Source organism: Cibotium barometz, chromosome 36 (genome assembly GCF_041138505.1).
Source record: "Cibotium barometz isolate CiBa-2024 chromosome 36, ASM4113850v1, whole genome shotgun sequence".
In the NCBI taxonomy this organism is placed as follows: Eukaryota; Viridiplantae; Streptophyta; class Polypodiopsida; order Cyatheales; family Cibotiaceae; genus Cibotium; species Cibotium barometz.
In genome coordinates, this window is record NC_141081.1 from 1,681,732 (window position 1) to 1,703,396 (window position 21,665).

General features: G+C 41.4%; 1 protein-coding gene across 1 annotated transcript; it reads left to right on the forward strand.

The window, feature by feature from the left end:
* The first annotated feature begins 18,247 nt into the window (after positions 1–18,247).
* LOC147617391 (pentatricopeptide repeat-containing protein At2g13600-like) lies at positions 18,248–21,291 on the forward strand. The gene is made up of 2 exons (XM_086775645.1): positions 18,248–18,976; positions 19,151–21,291. Exons 1-2 carry the CDS (start codon positions 18,481–18,483, stop codon positions 20,611–20,613), a joined length of 1,959 nt encoding a protein of 652 aa, XP_086631771.1. The 5' UTR covers positions 18,248–18,480; the 3' UTR covers positions 20,614–21,291.
* Positions 21,292–21,665: the final 374 nt, after the last annotated feature.

Here is a 21,665-nt window from a genome sequence, read left to right on the forward strand (position 1 = left end):
CACCTTCTTCCTCTGCATCCTTACCTGCGGATTCTAATTTTGGCTTATAGCCACCATGCAAAGAAGCTTTACCTTTGCCTTTTTGATTGGCAACAAAAACTTGGTCACCAACTTGCATATTAGATCTGTTTTGCCTAGACTGCTCTTCTTGCAAGAGTACTACCAACTCATCAAATGTAAGGGCATTTGGATTTCCCTTCATCATGAGTCTAAGGGTAGAGGTAAAACTCTGATAAGAATCTGGCAATGCATTGAGAACTGTGGGCACCAATGTACTATCAAGATATATCTCATCCACACTAGCAAGCTGCTCCTTAAAATCATTGATCCATGTCAAGAAGCTGTCCATTGAGTCTCCCTCATTCATGTGCTCAGACTCCAACTGTTTGCACAGATATGCAACACGTGCTTCATTGTGCACCTGGTATAATGTAGCAAGTGCATCCCATGCCTGTTTTAAAGTCTTACATGATTGAATATGAGGAATAATGCTTCGCTTCACAAAAAGTGCAAGCATGCATGTGCATCTCTTCCATCCCATCTCATTTGAGCAACAGTGGAAGGTACTGGTGGTGCATGTGGAGGAGCCACATCTATATCAAATTCTACTTTAGATATACCTACAGCACCTAGTTGCACTGGTAGTTGTGAAATAAGATGAGTTTCACTACCATTGACCACATTCCAAAGGCCTTTAGCAACCAATACATGCCTCATCATATAGGACCACAATGGGTAGTTAGTCCCATCCTTAGTAGCCAACAACATGTTGAATACATCACTACTTCTAGCCATGACTTTCTACCAAATGCAAAATCTTTCAACACATTATTAGTATTTCACTGAATGTAACCTTGGATGGCTGCCCAACTAATTGAATCACCTGTAAAGTGTATGAAAATTAACACAGAGTAGAGAATAGAGTGTTACTAGCGAAAGTATGATGGTCGATGTTGTTGAAGACACTGTAGATGCTGCTGCACACACCAAATCTTTGCCGCTATACACAACCCAAACACCCAAAATAATCGAGCACAACCAATCCAAAATGATGCCTCTCCAGAACGTCTGCAAAAACCTTGCGGCAACCGAATCGCGCGCCGTGGACCCAAAAATTTTATATACTTCGTATACCACCATGAAGTTAAATTCCAATAGTAATAACAACCAGCATGTGATTCTTCCCGTGGTGCAAGGCTTGCTCACCAAATATAATAAAGCCTGATGGTCCATAAAGAATATAAATTTGTTAGCCATAGGTAATGTCAATACTTCTTAACAGCATAAACCATGGCTAATCCTTCTTGTTCTATAGTGGTATAATTCACCTCTGCATCATTCAATTGGCGACTAGCGAAGCAGACTGGGTAGTCCAATTTGAACTCACCAGGCTGTGCCAATATGCATCCAGTAGCAAAGAGTTCGATGCATCGATGTGCACATGAAATATAAGCTCCCAGTAAAGTGGCCTTAGAATTGGTGCACTGGCCAGTGCTTGCTTCAATCTATCATATGCTTCCTAGCATTCTTCAATCCATTCAAAGACAATGAGTAGCTTATATAATGGTCTGGCAATTTTAGCATAAAATATTATGAAGCGACGATAATACCCAACGTGGCCCATAAATCTTTGCACACCTTTGTAATTAGTGGGTGGGGGAAATTCCAAGATCAACCTGATCTTGTTGTCGTTAGTGGATATATCATTCTTGGACAATGTGTCCTAATACCGAAAATTGGCACTTTAAAGGGTTTAAGGATACAATCGACATTGCTCAAACACTTTAAGCCAAATGATATGTCCATCGAGAGTGCACAAATATCATCAATGAATACCTCCAACCACTTTGGCAAGTAGTCCTTGAAGGCTATGCACATTAATTGTTAGAATGTTGTTGGGCATTGGTGAGACCAAAAGGCATGACTTTGTAATAAGCAAACGTCCCCCACATTGTATTGAAGGTTGTCATATTCTGGTCTTCGGATGCTATAGACACCTGATTGTAGCCTGAAAATCCATCTAAGAAGCTGCAAGCTTCTTCAGGTACTCTTTTCAAAACATGTTTCGTATAAGGCAATGGGTAATGGTCCTTCCCTAGTAGCTGCATCGACCTTTTTGAGATCAATACAGACCCTAAGTTTCCCATTCATCTTTGGCACTATATTACGATTGGTGTGATAACCAATCCGTATGTTATGTCTCGTAGATGAAATCCACAGTAATGAGTTTATCAATTTCCTCCTTTACAATTGCCGCATATTTAGGATTCATCTGATATGGTTTTTTCCTAGTAGTTGGTCTTGATCCATTCATGAGTTTATCAATTTCCTCCTTTACAATTGCTGCGTATTTAGGATTCATCTGATATGGTTTTTTCCTAGTAGTTGGTCTTGATCCATTCATGATTGGGATCGTATGCTGCACCAGTTCAAGTGGTACACCCTTCATTTCTTTATAGTTCTAGGTAAAACAATCCTTAAACTCTTTAAGGAGAGCAACAAGCTCATTTTCTTTAGCCAGAGTCAAGTCCTTAGCGACATAAACAGGTTTGGTTTTCTCCCCTAGTATTGCAATATCAATTTCCTTGACTTCTACTAGGCCATCATATGATGTGGATAACCCATCTTCCTTAACTCTTTTGCCATTAATCGGACCACCTTTCGTTCGTCAATTATGTATGTTTTACTGGTATTGAAAGCAGGTCTGGTTTATCCTCATTCTCACTTTTTGTTTTAGCCATCACTTTCTTAGCCTCTCACTCAGCTTTTGCCAAAGCTTTGTTTCGTTTTTTACGCCCAACTTTCATAAGATTAGGCATTTCGGGTTCTCGAAGGGTGACTTCCTCCCTATGTTCTCCTTCAAGGGATATCTTACCCAATTCCTCACCCCAATCCTTAGAAAACTCGTCTCGTACCTTAGTAGCTTCGAGGTATCTTAGCCACACTGGACATCTATGGGTTTTCTTCATAGTAGGGCATTTCGTCGAGCGATATATCATTTCTCCTTTTGCCATCTTCTAAGGCGTTGGGCACTGGTACGGCCTTGTGATCCAGCCCCTTCTATGCTAAAAACTTCCTCCTCCGATTCCTCATCAATGGGTTGCCACAATCGACCATATAGACAGAGGTAGTGGGAATAGTCCTAGATTCCACGTATTGGGTTCCTCGTCGGGATTGCATCACATTTAGCACATGCATCCAGTTTTCACTGAAATTCGAAGGAGAAAGTGATGCATACGTTTCTGCTTCCTCTTGGAAATTTCCACGGTGGGCTGGCATATTTGTACAGATGTGGTTCGCTTGGTTGTGACCGAATCATTACCAAACAGTTGCCCTTCCATGGGGTGTGCTTTCCATGTTCGTAGATCTATCTTTAGAATTCGCAGATCCCTTCGAACATACACTTTGTCTAATGCCCAATCGTGCACCAATTTGGATTCCCTCATGAAGGGTCTTCCCAATATTATGTCATATGAGTTTGGTTGGCATAGAAAGTCCATTACCACAAATGTATGATGGTAGCGAAACATAAAGAGTTTGAGTCGCACATTCTCTAAAAGCCTAATGGGTCTTGAAGATGTTCCATCTGCCATTTTAACGATAAGATCTACTCTTTTCAGATCGGGTTTTTTCCAACGTCATTTTGTGATGATGCTGATCCTCGTCCCACTATCCAGGATAGTGCTTGGTATTCGATATGATGAATTGGGATTGTAGCATTAGTGTCGTCACTTTTGTAATAACGCCCTAATTGTTGATTAACCAGTATTCAAATGACTCTGGTCATTCTTTCCCTTACGTGTTTTAAGGTTCTTTCTGCTGGAGGTGATTGAATCTCCTCTATAGTGTCGGCCACCCTCCACCAATTCTTTTATGTCTGCCCACAATGTTGGTGAATTGCATAGCAATTTTCCCAATGGCATTTGCATGGTAGTGGACAGTACAGTTGCGAGACTGCCTATGTCTCTGGGCTCTCTAGCAATTGAAGGTTCCTTCCATGTGTGCGTCTCATATCTATCCCTTAGGGAATGAATGGATGGACTCATCCTATGTAACCTCCTCAAACATTCTTGACATCATGTTTCCTTGAGATCCCTCTTCCGACTCTTCTGGAATTGGAGTAGTAAGGTACGTCCAATTCCCTTTCCCTTGTTGGTTCGTTTCTTGGATACATTGTATCCCTGACCTCGTTAGCCCCCGTAATTTGGCTTCGTGAAGTCATTGACACTCTTCTACTAGGGCCGTGGCTTCTTCAAGCTTCCATATCTCCTCTTCAACATTTGGGTATTCACCGACTCCTTTAGGGTTTGATGGTCTTTCCCCTTGCACTTAGGCTCATTTGGTTTGAGTGCTTAATCCCTCTCTTCTCTTCATTGAGTGGATCCGATGTTAATTGTATCTTAATCCCTCTCTTCTCTTCATTTGGTGGATCCGATGTTAATTGTATCTTAATCCCTCTCTTCTCTTCATTTGGTTTGAGTGCTTAATCCCTCTCTTCATTGAGTGGATCCGATGTTAATTGTATCTTCTTCATATCCATTTTGAATTGTGACTCTGGTGTCACCTTTACCCACTTTTTTCACCCTCCTTCTCTTGCCAACTCTAGAAGTGGTTGCATCTGCTGGGTTCTTCTCTTTATCCCCTAATTGGGCTTGGGCTCGTGTCAGGACATTGAGTGGCATGATGTTTTCAGGTTGCACACTTATTGTCCGGATGGTGGCTTGGTTAGAAGTGGAAGTCAAACCACTTGCACGATATGGACAATCTTTGATCAAATGATCAAATCCCACATTTAGTACAAGTAAGTACTAGCATGTCATTGGGTGGTGCAGTCAATTATTGAGATTGATGTGTATGAACCACATTCTTGTTAGGACATTCAGCAATTCGATGTGATCCACCACAACCAAAACATTATAGTGGTCTTCTCCTAATATTTGCGTTTATGTCCTTACCTTTCCATTGTACCATGGTTTGAAACACAGGTACTGGCATGTTATTCTGTAAGATATAAACATGTTATTCTGTAAGATATAAAATTCTAGTGCAATCTCCATAGCTTCCTCATAGTACTCACCCACTGATTTCTACTTCACACACCATATCCATATCCTCTAATGGCTCTTCGATCAATACTTAGTTGATTTTAGCATGTGGTGGTTGTGGTGGTAGAACAGGTGGCGGTAGAGGTGGTGTCTTGTACTCGAAACATCCCCCTAGGTAAATAGGAAGGGTTTGGTTGTACTCTAGCTGCAGTGATTTGCACGGGTGGTGCTGGTAAGGCCAATGGGTCTCTAGGTTGTTCTGAAAGTTGTGCTACGGTTTGAAACCTTGGATATCTGCACATGGAGGTGTCATGATTCCCTAATTTTACATAGTGCGCATAATAGAGTAATGGCCTTGCTCTTAACTGTGGGCATTCAGTGGTAGTGTGATTCAATCTACACATAGAACACCACACCAAATCTCTATGAGGGTAAAGATGGTTATTTTGCCCATAGATTGTGCTTCCTCATCGTTGCTGGTTTGGAGACTAAAAAATCCCCAGGCTATATCAATGATACCACTGGATTTTGTAAGGGAGGGTGGTTTCTTCTCTTCCCCAAACCCAAAGAATCGTAGCCCTTCTTCCATGGATTCTTCACTACTAGTGACGATGGTAGACACTCAATTGAGTGGCCTAAACCAACACTCTTTTGATAGGAAGATCCTAGGTGATTTGATGCACTATTGTCACAGAGTAAGGTCGTCTCCGAGAATGAGCTTTCCAAACCTCAAGTGCATGTGAATATGATTTGATAAGCTAATTTACTATCCCAATTAGATTCAGGTAAGATACTGACGATTTGTTTTCTAAGGCTGAGAGAATGTAGATAACAATTCACAGTGTGAGAAGTCAGAGAACCGTTCACGTCGTGAAATGGTAAACCGTTCACGTCATGAACTAATTTCTATACTTTCATGCGCTCCAAATTTTACTTCGGACTCAGAAATTCGCGTTACCTTGTGATAATTTTTACTAGTCTCAATATCAAGTTTGGGAACTAGATCTATCGTGAAACTGCAGAAACAATGCACATCGTGAAATGGAAACCGTTCACGTCATGAGTTTCTATCTAGTTCACATAGTGAAATGTAATTGGTTCACGTCGTGAGTTGCGTTGAAACAGTTCACGCCATGAAATGTAAATTGTTCACATCGTGAACTATTCAATATTTCACGTCGTGAAGCATTTTCTGCTAGTTCATGGATTACAATTTTGTCTGACCCATGGTGTGAGGATAAGACGACCTATTTTTAGCAAGGTAATCTTGTGAATTGCACGATGATTTCGAGAGCGTTTCACATTGTGAGATTGCAGGGAGTAGTTTACGTCGTGAATGTTTTCCTGCAGTTTCAGATGGAGAATTTCGGCGTCGATAGAGAGGAGTTTGGGTACAAAATACCTATCTAGATGCTTCCAAAATGATTGTGCCAAGCATAAAGAATGTAATACAAATTCAAGACACAACCAATGACTCCTTATTTTTATGATTTTTATAGATTTTTTCAAGGAGAAAGAAAAACAAAGTATCACTCTGCTTGTTCATGTTCACAAATTTGGTGATACAAACATCAAAATTGAAAGGAAAAAATAGTGGAGCTTTCCTCCAAGGTCACTCCAATACACAACCACACAACAAAAACAACCAATTTCTCACAACTTTTCATTTCCACTCAAATCTTATCCATTCATTCCATACACAATCCACTAACAGAATGCAAAGGCAGTAATAAAACTTATGTAATGGGAGTTGAAACTCAAAGAGGATGGAAGAAACAAAGGTGTTTCTCGGTAACAGCGCCAAAAAATATTCTGGGCTACCACACCTCCAAGAAGGAACTCAATGCATTCACCTTTGGAAAGAGCAATAGAACACAACTGTTATAGGGTACTTACCAATGCTTCGAGCTCGTGTCCCTTGAGGTCTCCAAGCTCACTTGAGAAGCTCCAATCCTCCAAGCTCCACCTCCACGCTATCACTATAGAGTCGCTCACCGTAGAGTCGCTCACACCACCGCACTCTCTCTCACTCCTCCTCCACACAAGCATACAAACATACAAGTTTAGACAAGGCACATGTGCTAGAGTACTCTCTCTCTCAATCTCTCTCTTAAGACAAAAGCAAGAACTCTCATAGCATAAAGGGGAAATATATCCATTCATTATATGAGAAAATGCCTTATGTACAATTGGCCCTTATTCACACTTGGGTGCCCAAAACTTACTTAACTAAGGCCTTAGGTGTCCAATATCTCATAATGTACAACTTTTATAGTTCCTTTGCATGACACTTATTAATGTCCTCAAATGGAGGAGCATATTTGTTAATCCAAAATGGAATTAACAAGCTTCTTTCTCGATGTACATGCCGAATTGGGCCAAGCTCTCTTGTGGGTATCTTACCCATACCCTAAGGAACTCTTATATCAAGTCTTGTCAAATATCATCAAGTGTATGCACCATAGTAAGTAGAAATCCAATTGCTAATTTGCAATCTCTTAGCACCATTTTTTGGAAAATTTGAGGTATAATCTCTTGGTTGCCTACTCCTCTCATTGAGTTCTTCCAATGTATGCAAAAAGCCCTATCAAGAAGTGCTCCTACAAGCTCAATTGAAGCATCCAAGCTCACAATCTAACTAATCACAAATTTTGGACACTAATCTTATTATTAAGATATAATTAACAGCAATTGGGGTTAATTGAAGGTAGACTTGAAAACTTAGAACTAAGTTTTGCATCAGGAAGTGGTCACTTATATTTAAATCTCCTTTGTACTAAGATTAGATACTAACCTAAGTAGTACTCAAGTGTTAAGACCTTCTCAAACCCAAAAATGACTACTTCGTTTATACTTGATAAGTTCAAAGGGAAGTCCTTCCACACATACCAAGTTAAAATGAAATTTATGTTAATGAAGGATGGGCTATGGGGCAGTGTAAATGGGAGGAAAAAATGTCCAAAGAATGAAGGGTGCTTGGATGAGCTAGAGAAATTGTTTGAAGCAAAGCAAAAGAATTAAAAAATAAGCTTAAAAATATAATTCCTTGGCTTGGATAAAAAGATCAAATGGTTAAGCTAGAAAAGGGACTAGCTATCATTGCATTAGGATTGGGAGATTGATTTATCCATCACATTACATCACAAGAAGATACATCTAAGGGTGCTTGGATGAGCTAGAGAAATTGTTTGAAGCAAAGCAAAAGAATTAAAAAATAAGCTTAAAAATACAATTCCTTGGCTTGGACATTAAAGATAGTGAATCACTTTCAACACACCTTAACAAAATGAGAGTATAACTCAATAATTGGTTGGCATTGGGGCACTAGTAGAAGAAGAGTATGCCATAGCTATATTGTTAAAAATCATAACGAATATGTGCCCTTATTGGCTATCTTAAAGAATCTCCCGGATCCAACCATTAGCAGGAGTGGAAGTAGCACTCATAGAAGAAGAGAAGCAGATTCGAGGGAAGACAACTCAAGCCACATCAAGTGAGAGGACCATGAATAAGGACCAGAGAAGGACAAAGGACAAAGATAAACTATCATCATTGTGGTGAAATTGGTCACATAGCAAAGGATTGCTAGCATAAAAAGAGAGCCAAAGAAGCCAATGTAATGTCAAAGAAGGAAGATAGTAATGAGGCCTCCTAGGATGGACGCAACACCGATCATCTCTTATATATGATATGACTAAAATGGATCCTAATCCTTGGTTATAACCCCACTCTCCCAATGTGTAAAGTGTCAAGAACAACAAAATTATCCTAGTTTATCTCAGCTTTTCCTCAGTAGGACACATGATGTTCAAGTTCTTGAGATAATTGATGTAATCTTTTGTAGTTTTATGTTTACCTATGCTATGGAGCTATGACACTTGTTTTGGAGAACCTTATCGTAAATGCTAGCTCCAAGTCTTCCATGTTTCTCTTAGTGAATCCTTTAGAATGTGAAACCAGAGCAAAGTACTACTCTCCAAGATTAAGCCAAACACATCAATCTTTTTCTAAGATTGGTCTCATCACCCTTTCTACTATATATACTTGCTTAAAAGTGACCAAATGGTTGTAGGGGTGTCCCGTTCCATTGAACTTGGAAATGGTTGTTGTAGGGGTCTCCCATTCCATCAAATTTGAGGTAGGAGTAACTAGCAATTCATCTAGCGAGGACTCCTTTGTAGAAGAATCATTTTTTGTGTTGCCTACAATCACTCGACCAAGAAGGAGAAAACTACATAGAAATCCTATGAAATATCTTCTCCCCATGGAGAAAAAACTTCACTTGCTATGCTATCTTAAAGCTGTGGATCCACACAAAACTTATGCCTAGAAAGATGACCTAAACAAGGTCACAATTTAGACCAAGATAGTGGTTTATAAAAGAGATGAGGAGCCCACAAGTTTTGAACAAGAGAAGCTCTACTCAGCTACTAGACAAAAGCTCAATAAGCTTAAGGCTAAAGCAAAGAAGGAAGCGAAACTCAAAGAGCTCGCCAATCCTCATGTTAAAAGCATGAGGACCTCAAACCATGGCTATGGAAGCTATGACTGCTTAAGTGCACTCATAATGAGAAGATAAACCAATTAAGCTTTGGACTCAAGTTCAGTTAAGTTACAAGATTAAGACTTGTCCTCATAGAAATTTCATGGAGCTACAAAAGTCACAATCTCCATTGACCATAATAGAGTGCTCTTGGAGTTCTAGTCACTTCCAGCATTTCCACGGTGTGAGCTAGAGATTCTAGATAACCATACGGAAGAAAATAGGTACATCCTGATGCAAAATTCCTCCGGTATATCAAATCATTTAGTGTGCCAACTAGGGCACAAGGACCTCATAGAGTCTCGAAATTTAAGAGCTGACACGAAGCCTATTGTTGAGGCTCAATAGATAGATTCTTTCTTAGAAGAGTTTGAGCCAATCAAAGCAATATAGGCCTATACAAGGATGCCAATGGAAACCTATTTATCACCATTATGTTCAGAGGGACATGGATGGAAACCACAAGTTTCCTCATGCACCCTTATTATTATTCAACTAGTGACCAAACTACGTATGTAAATATGAGGCTTCCCTCTACATTAGACCCTATAAGGGAGAAATATTTAGCTTTCATAGGTATGAGAGCCTTTAGAAAGAATAAAATCCAAGAATATAGAGCCACAAATGCACCCCCCAATAACTCCCAGAATACTGGTATATATAGATACCAGTATTCTGGGAGAAATATTTAGCTTTCATAGGTATGAGAGCCTTTAGAAAGAATCATATTAAAATCCAAGAATATAGAGCCACAAATGCACCCCCCAATAACTCCCAGAATACTGGTATATATAGATACCCAATGATGCATTTGGGCTTTGTAACTCTTGAGCAACCAAGAGAAGCACCTTTTGGGGCACTAGCCTATGGTTATGTAAGAGCATCCTCCCCTATACTTAGCTGTACTCAGGTACCTCTCCTATACTTAGCTGTACTTAGGTACCTCCAAAAATCAAACCTGAACATACGGTTGTAATGGCTCCCAAACCAATAGCAAAATCAGTTGAAACAAAGGTCAAAACTCATATAGCCCATGAACCGAGGAGAACTGTGTATTAAATCCTCCCTAGTTGAATTGGTTCCAGAGGAAGAGGATCTAGAATAGGTTTTTGTATGTGGCCTCTTAAGAATGGATACAAGATTGTCTAAGGCCTTGGGAAAACTATGAGATTCTCTCAGTTGGTCTATTATTGGTTTTGGGATAGGGTCTAGGAAACGCTCAGAGGAAGGGCGAGTGATTCAACTTGATCACTTTCTCTAACACTAGCTCTAATTTAGCATCTATCTTCCATAAGCTCTTGGTCTTGTTTCATTCTCCCTTTCTCCAACACTGGGTTGGGGTACTCATTAAGTTTCTTTAAAAGGTTTTTGTAGTCTATGGGTTTCTTTTCTTTGGGAAGATTGGGTTTAAGGTGGGAAATTGTTGGCCATCTGTGGCTTCAGAGCTCTCATCCAAACTCTCTCTTTGAGAAGAGAGGATTTGAGGTGGGAGATTACTAGTTGTCTCTTTGTAAGGGAGGTAGCTTCATATCTCTCCTCTAAACCACTTTCAATGGTTATGACATGTTACCCTTGATAACTAATCGTGCATTACGTTTTCATGTACTCTTTGAGGTCTTCTTCTTTTGGACCTCTGGTCCTGGTTCATGAGCCCTTTTAGCGGCTCTATCATCCACAAATTTCACCTTCAAGCCTGACAAGGCTAAGGCTGAAACTGACAACAAGTTCTTCTTAATGCATGGCACATATAAAACTTTAGAAAGAGTAAATGCGCCCCCATTTTCAGTAGTGAGCACAACTCTACCAACTCCTTTGATAGGATATGAGGAACCATTTACACATGTGACGGTTCTTGCACTTAGAACAGATTCCAGAGATGAGAACAATTTTTTTTTTGTGAAGTAATGTGCTTACAAGCACCACTGTCAAAGTACCAAGCATCTGATTCTGCCACTAACAGGCATACATCATAAACAGAAGGGTCATAACTGTAATGTACAGTCCATGCCTAATCATCTTGAGCAAAACTTGCAGATTCCTTCATCTCTGCACTTGGTGCAGATGCATCAGCCCACAGCCATGCCCGATTCTTTCTTTTTCTCCTTCTCTAGACTTTTCTTGAACTCATGTATGTATTGTCCTTGTTTCGTGCAATAGTGACACTTGCCCTTCTTTTTAGGCCTATCACCTTCTTTCTCTGCATCCTTACTCGAGGATTCTGATTTTGGCTTATAGCCACCATGCAAAGAAGCTTTAACTTTGCCTTTCTGATTGGATAAAAGCTTGGTCACCAACTCGCATAATAGATCTGTTTTGCCTAGACTGCTCTTCTTACAAGAGTTCTGAAACTAGCTCATCAAATGTAAGGGCATTTAGATTTCCCTTAATCAGGAGTCTAAGGGTAGAGGCAAAGCTCTAATAACAATTTGGCAATGCATTGAGAATTGTGGGCACCAATGTACTATCAGGATATATCTCATCCACACTAGCAAGTTGCTCCTTAAAATCTTTGATCTTGGTCAAGAAGTTGCCCATTGAGTTTCCCTTATTCATGTGCTTAGACTCCAACTGTTTGCACAGATATGCAACACGTGCTTCATTGTGCACTTGGTATAATGCAGCAAGTGCATCCCATGCCTGTTTTGAAGCTTTACATGATTGAATATGAGGAATAATTCTTCGCTTCACAGAAAGTGCAAGCAATGCATGTGCCTGTGCATCTCTTCCATCCCATCTTGTTTGAACAGTAGTGGGAGGTACTCGTGGTGCATGTGGAGGAGCCACATCTCTATCAGATTCTACTTCAGATGTATCTGCAGCACCTAGTTGCACTGGTAGTTGTGAAACACGACGAGTTTCACTACCATTGACCACATTCCAAACCATATAATGCTACAATAATCAAATGTTGGGGGAGCTCTAAATCATTATTGATAAAGCGTATAATTAATCCAAATGTGCAAATGATTTCACACACACCCCATTAGTGCAAATGAATCCACAGACACCACATTTTTTAAAGTTTTAATTAGCATGGATGTGAAAGAGGGATCCATAATTTTTAGGGACATTAAAATCTCCATCGATGATGATTGAAAGTGTTCTACTAGTCTCCGAAACTATTTTAGGTGAACTATTTAGAGAAAGCATGGGAAAATTGGACCTCATGTCATATTGGTTCCTTACCTTTGGGGATCTCCTATTTTGCAGAGAGTTGAGTACTCTAGCCTCACCAACCAATGCTTCATTTGCCCAGAGAAGGGACACCTTGCTAGAGGTCGTCCTTGGTCATTGTAAGTCTAGGAGGGTGTTTCCAATGGTCCCACCTATTCCCAATTTAACTCCTCTCATCAGGGGGGGAGAGGGGAAGATCCTGGCCCCTAGGCACATTAGAGCACCAAGGCTTAGCCTCTAAGGATTCCATGTAGGAGAATGGCAAACCATCAAATGGTAAAACCAGCGAACGATGGAACCACTTCCAAAGTAGAGTAAGTGGCACACCAGTCTAGCAAGCCACAAGAGGATACGATTTCGTCACAAGCACTAAACTCAACAGTTGCCCCGCTTGATGATGATGAGCCCCCCAATACCTTTGAGGAACCCGTCTCCCCCCCCTTTCTTGAGACCATTGCCTCATCTCATGATCCCACTCCAAGCATCCAAATTCTTGCAAGGCCCTCTGACGCTTCAAAGCCTCTAGCGGGCCTAACCTCATAGCCCCTGCCTCCCCTCCCTTGGAGGTGAACCCTTGTTCCTCCGACCTTCCTCCTCAGCCCTTGTCCCCCCACCCCTGCCCCCATCTTCTACTATGGCTTTCCCCCTGTAGCCCTCTTTGCCTCAACTTCATTCGAAACCCCCCCGCCTCGCCAAAGCACTCATGTCACCCACCACGCTGAGCTAGACCTGACCCAAAGAGGAGGCAACAAGCTAGTTCGGTTTATTGCTTGGTTCACCGTTCTCGGAGCGATGACCATTGCTACCTCTTTGGTTGCCAGTTCTAGTAGTCAAAACCGCAAAAAATTCCATAAAAGCTATGCAAAACTAACCATGTAGTTGGATTTATCATGAATATCACATTTTATATATAACATCTTGAGATTCATCTATTAAGGCCTCTACCCAGGGTGGTGAAAACGGTGTACACCCATATGGGGCAGCCATTTAACTACAACTTTTTCCAATGCCTCCCTGTCAAGAGTGCCGGTATTTTTGAGGAGATGATGGCCCCCTACCCCCATTTGCATCTGTGTGGTTTTGCATCACTCCAAGCCTTCCACCCTAGGGAGTGGCGTGATGATCTTCTCCTTCCCTTTAAGTGTAGCATTGGGGAGCACGGAGTCGGTGTCTGTCACTATCCACGGGTAGACATCATCTTCATGATCTGCGTACCACCACCGATGTGCTCAAAATGACTTCTAGCCATTGGCATGGATGGAGGTGGGTGTCTCTGGCCCCATAGGGACCCAGGAGGGGAGATGTTATCCTCCAGTCTTGAGATGCTCCACTTTGTGTTTCTTCATGTTTCAGTGGTAGTACCTCTTCCTCCCTCCTACAAATACCTTCGGCGTTGTGCAGGTGGAGCCCAAATTATGCATATTCTAGGGCCTGGATAGAGTGGCCCCACATGGTGGCAGCATTCATGCCCATTTGTGGCACGCAGCTTCACCCCAAGATAGATAGTGATTACTCTCCATCCAAACACAAGATAGATAGTGATTACTCTCCATCCAAACACAAGCCCCAAGACTCTTCAAGTGGAGGTTAGTTTCAACAGTTTTTCCTCCCATCACTCTTAGTTATGCAGATTGTCTCATGGAACATTCAATGTTTGGAAGGACCACAGTGCTTATAGACACATGGTGTCCTCAGATAGGAGCTTCACAGAGCCACAATTAGAGCCACAGTTTTTGAAATTCTCTTCCTCTAGGGAGAATCATCTTTCTAAGGGTCATACCCAATACTATAGAAAGATTCTTTAGGGTAGTTGTTATGTGTACATTATATGTGCATATACTAGGAGGCTAACCCACATTAGGCTTATGAGCATGGGAGCATGGGAATAAGCTCTAGTGGAGCATGGGTTAGGACTAACCTTAAGGGTTGAGGTTAGGGTCAGGCGTCCAAGGGTCACACATGGGAAATGGAGAGTCAAGAGTCACTTCAGGGCCCTCCTATATAATAGGGGCATGGTGCATACTCATGGTGCACACTCAAGGGATGTTGTCTTGTGTAGAGGATTGTATCTACTCTCATACCATTTCACCCTAGAGCTATGTGCTGCTAGAATGATGTCATATCTCTTGGTGGTATGGGACACCAAGGTAAAGTATGTTGTACTTCATTGCATTTATGTGTGCACCCTTGGGCTCGGGGGTGGTTGGGTGGATGAGTTTATTCCTGGTTTATGCATGTTTATGTATGATGATTATCTAAAGAGATCTTAGGGTTTTAACAGTAGTAGTCACACCTTTTGGTCTCATACTGTTGGCCTCTTTGGGATCGAGGGTGGGTCAGTGAGTAGATCTTACTTGTAGTGGTTGACTTAAGCACCACCATTATCACTTAGAGAGCTCAGTGGGTGATCATTAGGATCAAAGAGGATAGAGTGGGCTCTTTATGAACATATATGCACCAGATGCCATAACAGGTAGAGCCACTTTCTGGAGTACAGTTTATCAGCCCCTCCCACAGGTGGATTTCTAGTGCATGGGTGGTGATTTTAACACGTTAGAGTCGGTAGAGGACAAATTCGAAGGTGGAATGGCTATAGTTTCATACATAGAGTACTGTCGTGGGAAGGGTTAATTTTGGCTTTGAGGGGACAAGACTCGTGGCATTTACTAGAGTTCAAATGTAGCCTTAGGGATTCTATGCTTCTTGAGATTTAAAAGGAAGTGTACAAGCCCTAACCTTTCCAGACTAGACCAGCTTTATGTAGATGAGTGGGCTTGTGGACGTGGTGGCATGATTGGTATTCTGGTAGGCACTACTTTCTTTGATCATGCACCCATTATTCTATCCCTATGGAGTATCCCTTAGAGGCAAGACATACATTTGAGCACCTGGATCCTAGACAGCTTCATTCAGGACTCTGAGATATGTAGCATGATAGAGGAGATTTGGGAGAGTATGGATTTTCACTCTGGTACCACAGGAGAAACCTTGGACGTAGGTCTCACCAATTTCTTATAGGAGGTAGCACGGAGCATATTGTTGGTTGGCTTCCGAGAGCAAGAGAGGAGCATCCATCGAAGCCTAGCCACCTTGCAATAGCTTCACAAGAGTAGCCCAGATAGCCTATGGATTGAGACCCACTTGGCCAAGGTGGGGTTCAGAGAGTGATCATTCAGTTGGGGGGCTGGGCATCATTGATCCTTTTTACATATACATACACTAGTGTGTTAGATGTTTTCTTTTTACCTTTTTCCATGGCTCACAGTGTTCATGGTACCATTGTATAGACTCTTGGGGCCTTTCAAAGACGTTAATATTATTTCATCCAAAACGACGAGATTTCATGGACATTATATACACATCCTGATGAGATTCAATTGGGGGGCTGGGCATCATCGATCCTTTTTACATATACATACACTAGTGTGTTAGGTGTTTTCTTTTTACCTTTTCTTTTAGTTTTCCATGGCTCAAAGTGTTCATGGTACCATTATATAGACTCTTGGGGCCTTTCATAGACGTTAATATTATTTCATCCATGGCGACATTTCATGGACACTATATACACATCATTTTGGTCTCATAGAACCTTTGGGTTTTTTGAAGACGTTAATATATATATATTTTTCGTAATAGAAGATATATTACCAAAAATTACTTTACAAATGGCCACATGGCTGGAGGTGATGTACTAGTTTTCCCTCACTAATTACTCCGAACCACAGGTGTAGCTCGGAGTACCCTCATCCAATATATAGCCATGCCATTCTCCACCAAATGAATTGACCACAAGGAAGAGACTTGCCACAATAGTAGCCTTTTTAATATAACTCTCTCTCTCTCTCTCTCTCTCTCTCACACACACACACACACATGCACACACGCACGCACGCACGCACGCACGCACACACACACATTGATTGAAGATATTTGTTGTAATCAAAATGATTAACTTTAGCAACAACTGGTGATGTTGGTTAGCATGTTGTTGTATTCTATGAGAGGCTTCTTCTTCTTCTTCTTCTTCTTCTTCTTCCACACACACATTGATTGAAGATATTTGTTGTAATCAAAATGATTAACTTTAGCAACAACTGGTGATGTTGGTTAGCATGTTGTTGTATTCTATGAGAGGCTTCTTCTTCTTCTTCTTCTTCTTCTTCTTCTTCTATATTTAATGACAACGAGACTTGTTCTTGACAATTACTGTGCACTTCTTCTATATTTAACGATGAGACTCGTTCTAGACAATTACTCTCGAAATTCTAAACGCATCCTTGGTTTCCTATGGGATGATTAAAATATATATTCTTTACAATAGTCTTATGTTGTTTCATTAAGTTGTTTATGTTTTCTCGTAGTAACGTTGAGAAAAAATCGTTGGCCTATTAGTTAACGCCACCGATTTTGAGCAAGCTAGCATGTCATCTTTGTTTCTTCAAAGTGAAGTGATTAAAGAGGGCTTGCTTGATTTCCAAATGTATTGTGATTAAATGTCAAAACTTTATTTCTTAAAAAACACATACAAAGCTGCTCAGAACATTCCTAGTTAAATATTATATATATATATAACTAAAATGTCTAAAGTCTTGTACATTTTCATATAAACTTAGGAAATGAACTTGTGTAGTAAACACACAAAATATATAGATATAAATATAAATGATATATATATATAACTAAAATGCTTGTACATTTTCATAGACTCAAGAAATGAACTTGTGCTATAGATATATAAATTATATATATATACTGAGAGAGGAGTAAAGAGAGAGAGAGAGAGAGAGAGAGAGTATGCACCCTTATGTACGTTCTGCAGAGAGGTATAGAGAGAGAGAGAGAGTATGCACAATTCCCTTACCAAGGTAAGGTTTTCATTTGGAGGATGTTGGTGGGAGGGTTACCTACACGAGATCAGCTCAGCCGGCGTCATAAAATTACATTAGCCTCTTGCTTCTTCTGCACGACATGCACTGAAACAGTTATGCATTTGTTCATGAGTTGTCCAGTGGCCTGTCAGATTTGGTCTTTTATCTCTCGCGTTTGGGAGGCAGTAGTAGAGAGGTCTACTGTTTCGACTCATCCAGTGGATATTTGGGATTTGTCCTCAAGTCATTACTTCGGACAATCACCTTGTGATATTCCATTTCCTTAGATGGACAGGACTTTGGCATATTTGTACTACATGGAATGGGTTCATCTTTGATTTCTTGTCTGGAATACATGGGCACATTCTACGTATCTGCGGTTTGCTGCTTTGGCAGTTTTCTTCTCTTCTCTCAGCTCAGCTATTGGATGTTATTTCGTTATGGGTTACGGCGGCTCGGTTGGCTCATCTTTGATGCTTTTATCTGGGATGCTTATTTGGCTAGGAGGCTTTCTTATTAGTGTACAGGTTTGCATGGTCATGATCCTTTAGAGGATCTTCTGTGTTTTTTTTGGGGGGGGGGGGGGGGGGGGCCATAGGTTCTCTGTGAGCCATGTGGCTGATGTACATTTTTACATATAATATAAAACACCATTTCACGAAAAAAACAGAAAAAAAGAGAGTATGCACCCTTATGTACGTTCTACAGAGTCGCATGTTTTTCCATGTTGATGTAGCTTTGAAAATAGTGTTTTTAGCTCGGCAGTCTTTCATCATCAAGCAATGCGCAAGCCTAAGAAGGGGGAAGTGAGAATTTCTTATTTTGATGTGGGCGTGCTGGGTTGGCATTCATGCCAAGGCACATAGGTGAGCTACTCGTGCATTGTTGTAGTGGCCCTTTGAGCCCAGGCATCCTGCTTGGGACGATCCCTCCAGCAGCAGCAACACCGAAATGCAGCAACGATGTCCATGTTGCCACTTTGGCCTCCCTCTTGAAGCAGTCCAAGACCCTCACTTGGGGTAGACGAGCTCATGACCACATCATCCAACAACACAGGTATGACAACAACACCTTCATAGCTAATTTCCTCATTGAGATGTATGGACATTTTGGAAGCTTGAACGATGCCCGAGCCGTCTTTGATCACATGCCCAAACGCAACCTTCACTCATGGAACATCTTGATCAAAGTGTACGGCCAGAATGCCAGCCTACATGAAGCCAGCCATGTATTCAGCATCATGCCTCATCGGGATGTCGTCTCTTGGACAGCCATGATCATGGTCTTCTCTCAACATGGGTTTGGCAAAGAAGCTCTCAACCTCTTCTTTCAGATGTTGCTGCAAGGTATAACCCCAAACAAGATCACGTTTGTATGCTCCCTTGAAGCTTGCACTAGCTTGTTTAGCCTGATTCAAGGTCAAGGTATCCATATTGCCATTGTAAAATATGGGTACGAGAAGGATGTGTTGGTGGGAACGGTGCTCATTAGTATGTATGGCAAATGTGGGCATTTGCCAGATGCAACCAAAGTGTTTGGAAGCATGACTGATCGTGATGTTGCCTCGTGGAATGCTGTGATTGCCTCACTTACCCACAATGGTGAGGACAAGGAAGCACTTGACTCTTTTCGGAAAATGCAGCTTGAAGGCCTTAGCCCAGATTATGTTTCATTTGTCTGTGTTCTTGATGCATGCAGGAGTCTTAGCGAGGGGTTGGACATCCATGCTGCAATCGTTTGCTTAGGTTTGGAGCAAGATGTTGTAGTAGACAATACCCTCATTAACATGTATGGGAAGTATAATAGTTTGATGGATGCTTTAGCTGTGTTTAGCAAAATGCCCTACCGGACTGTGGTTTCTTGGAATGCTCTGATAACAGCATTTGCTGAGAATGTGTATGGCAAGGAAGCCCTTCAATTTTTCTGCCAAATGCAAATTGAAGGCTTTATGTTAGATAAGGTGACATTCCTTAGTGCACTAAGGGCATGCACAAGCTTAGCAACCTTAGAAGTGGGGCATGAGGTCCATTCGACTCTGCTTGAGAGAGGCTATGGGCTAGATCTTGCCATAGGCAACACCATTATCACTATGTATGGACGGTGTGGAAGTCTAGATGATGCAAAGAATGTGTTTGATAAAATGTCAAACCGGGATTCTGTTACTTGGAGTTCCATGATTGGAGTATACTGCCATGCAAGCGAAGGTGAAGTGGCATTAGATTTGTTTTACTGGATGCACCCAGAAGGACTGAAGCCAAACAAGGCCATTTTTGTTTGTATCCTTGATGCATGTGCCATTCTAGGAGCTCATGAACAAGGGCATAAGGTTCATGCCTACATTGTAGATATGGGTATTGACAAAGATATGATGGTGGGAAATGCTCTTGTGAATTTGTATGGAAAGTGTGGGAGTTTGCTTGATGCAAGATGTGTGTTTGATAAGATGGATGAGCGAGATGCCATTTCTTGGACTGGCATGATTGCCGGATTTGCCCACAGTGGGTGCGGCAAAGAGGCATTAGAATATTTTTGTAAGATGCAGCTTGAAGGTTGGAAGCCTGACAAAGCCACTTTTTTGTGCATTCTCTCTGCTTGCAACCACGATGGTCAAGTTGATCATAGCAAGCATTTGTTTGTCTCTATGATTGGAGATTATTGCATACCAGACAACAAAGATCACTTTCTGTGCATGGTTGATCTTCTTGGTCGTTCAGGACACCTGGATGAGGCAGAGAGTTTAATTAAAAGAGCACCAGTGGAAATTGTTTCTGCAGCATGGCTGTGCTTGCTTGGAGCTTGCAAACTCCACGTTGATGTAGAACGTGGAGCCCATGTTGCAGGTCAAATTTTAAAGTTGGAGCCAAATAGTCCTGCACCGTACGTCATGCTTTCAAATATATATGCAGTAGCTAGAAGATGGGATGACGTTGCAATCATTAGAGAGGCTTTGAAGAGTATTGGCATGACAAGAGAGCTGACATAGCCTTTTTTTTGGTACCATAACAGGCAGATTGAACTCTGCTGATGATGACAATGGTGTAAGATGATGAAAGGACTCTTTCAAATTGCAGCACGGTCGCTTTTATAGTTGAAAAGGATGCTAAGTAAGCTTTGGATCCTGGCTTATCAGGGGGTTTTTCTGCATCTTGAGGGCTTGCACAAACTTTAATAGCAGATAAAGGGATGCTTGGATGCTGTGGTGGGTGAGCCTTGGCACCTAGATAATGTGCAGCAAGGAGACTCCCAAAATGGTCTCAAACTGGGTGTTTCTCGGTGCTGTTGCTGTTGCTGTTGGCTGCACATTATGCCTTTGGTAAGGTCAACTTGATGGAAGTATCACATGCATGCAAAGGATGCTGCAATGTGAACTGGGTCTGAGGAAGATGAATAAGAAGAAAGCCCTTGGGGAACCAATTTACAGCTGGAAATCAGACCAAGGAGCTCTCTTATGCCATGTTTCAGGGGCGAGTCCAGAAATTGCAGATGTATTTGTCAAGCCGTTGGTAAACACCCTTGATTAATGTGAGTGAGTTTTGAGATTCCTGTTATCTTTCTTCAATTTCTCTCTCAGCTCCACACAATTATTCAGTGTGTTAAATCCCAATTTAGCCTGTATAAATTGCTTTGTTGCTTCATAATAACACATACAGAAGTTCATAAAGTGTACGGCGATGAGGGCTTCTTCCTTCATTCACCTCTCAGCCTTGAATTCCATGATTTATATGGATATCGAGAGCAACCTCCACCCATAGACTATTCCTCTCTGTTTGAAGCCATGGTGCAACAGAGGCCTTAACAATATGGCACGCAGGCCACTAGTGCAATGTGTCCATTGTAATGGCCTGCAGCGTGTAGAGCTCTACAAGGCTAGTTGAACCTCTTTGAGGGTGTTTACATATAGCTACACACTTGGTAGAGTTGTATCTGAAGGATACATGCTATTTCGGGTGAATATGTCCCCAAAAGTTGTAGGCTTTAGCGTTAGGAAGTCTTTCTAGGCTTGGACTTGTGCACAGGTGGGGCCTTGGGATTGTA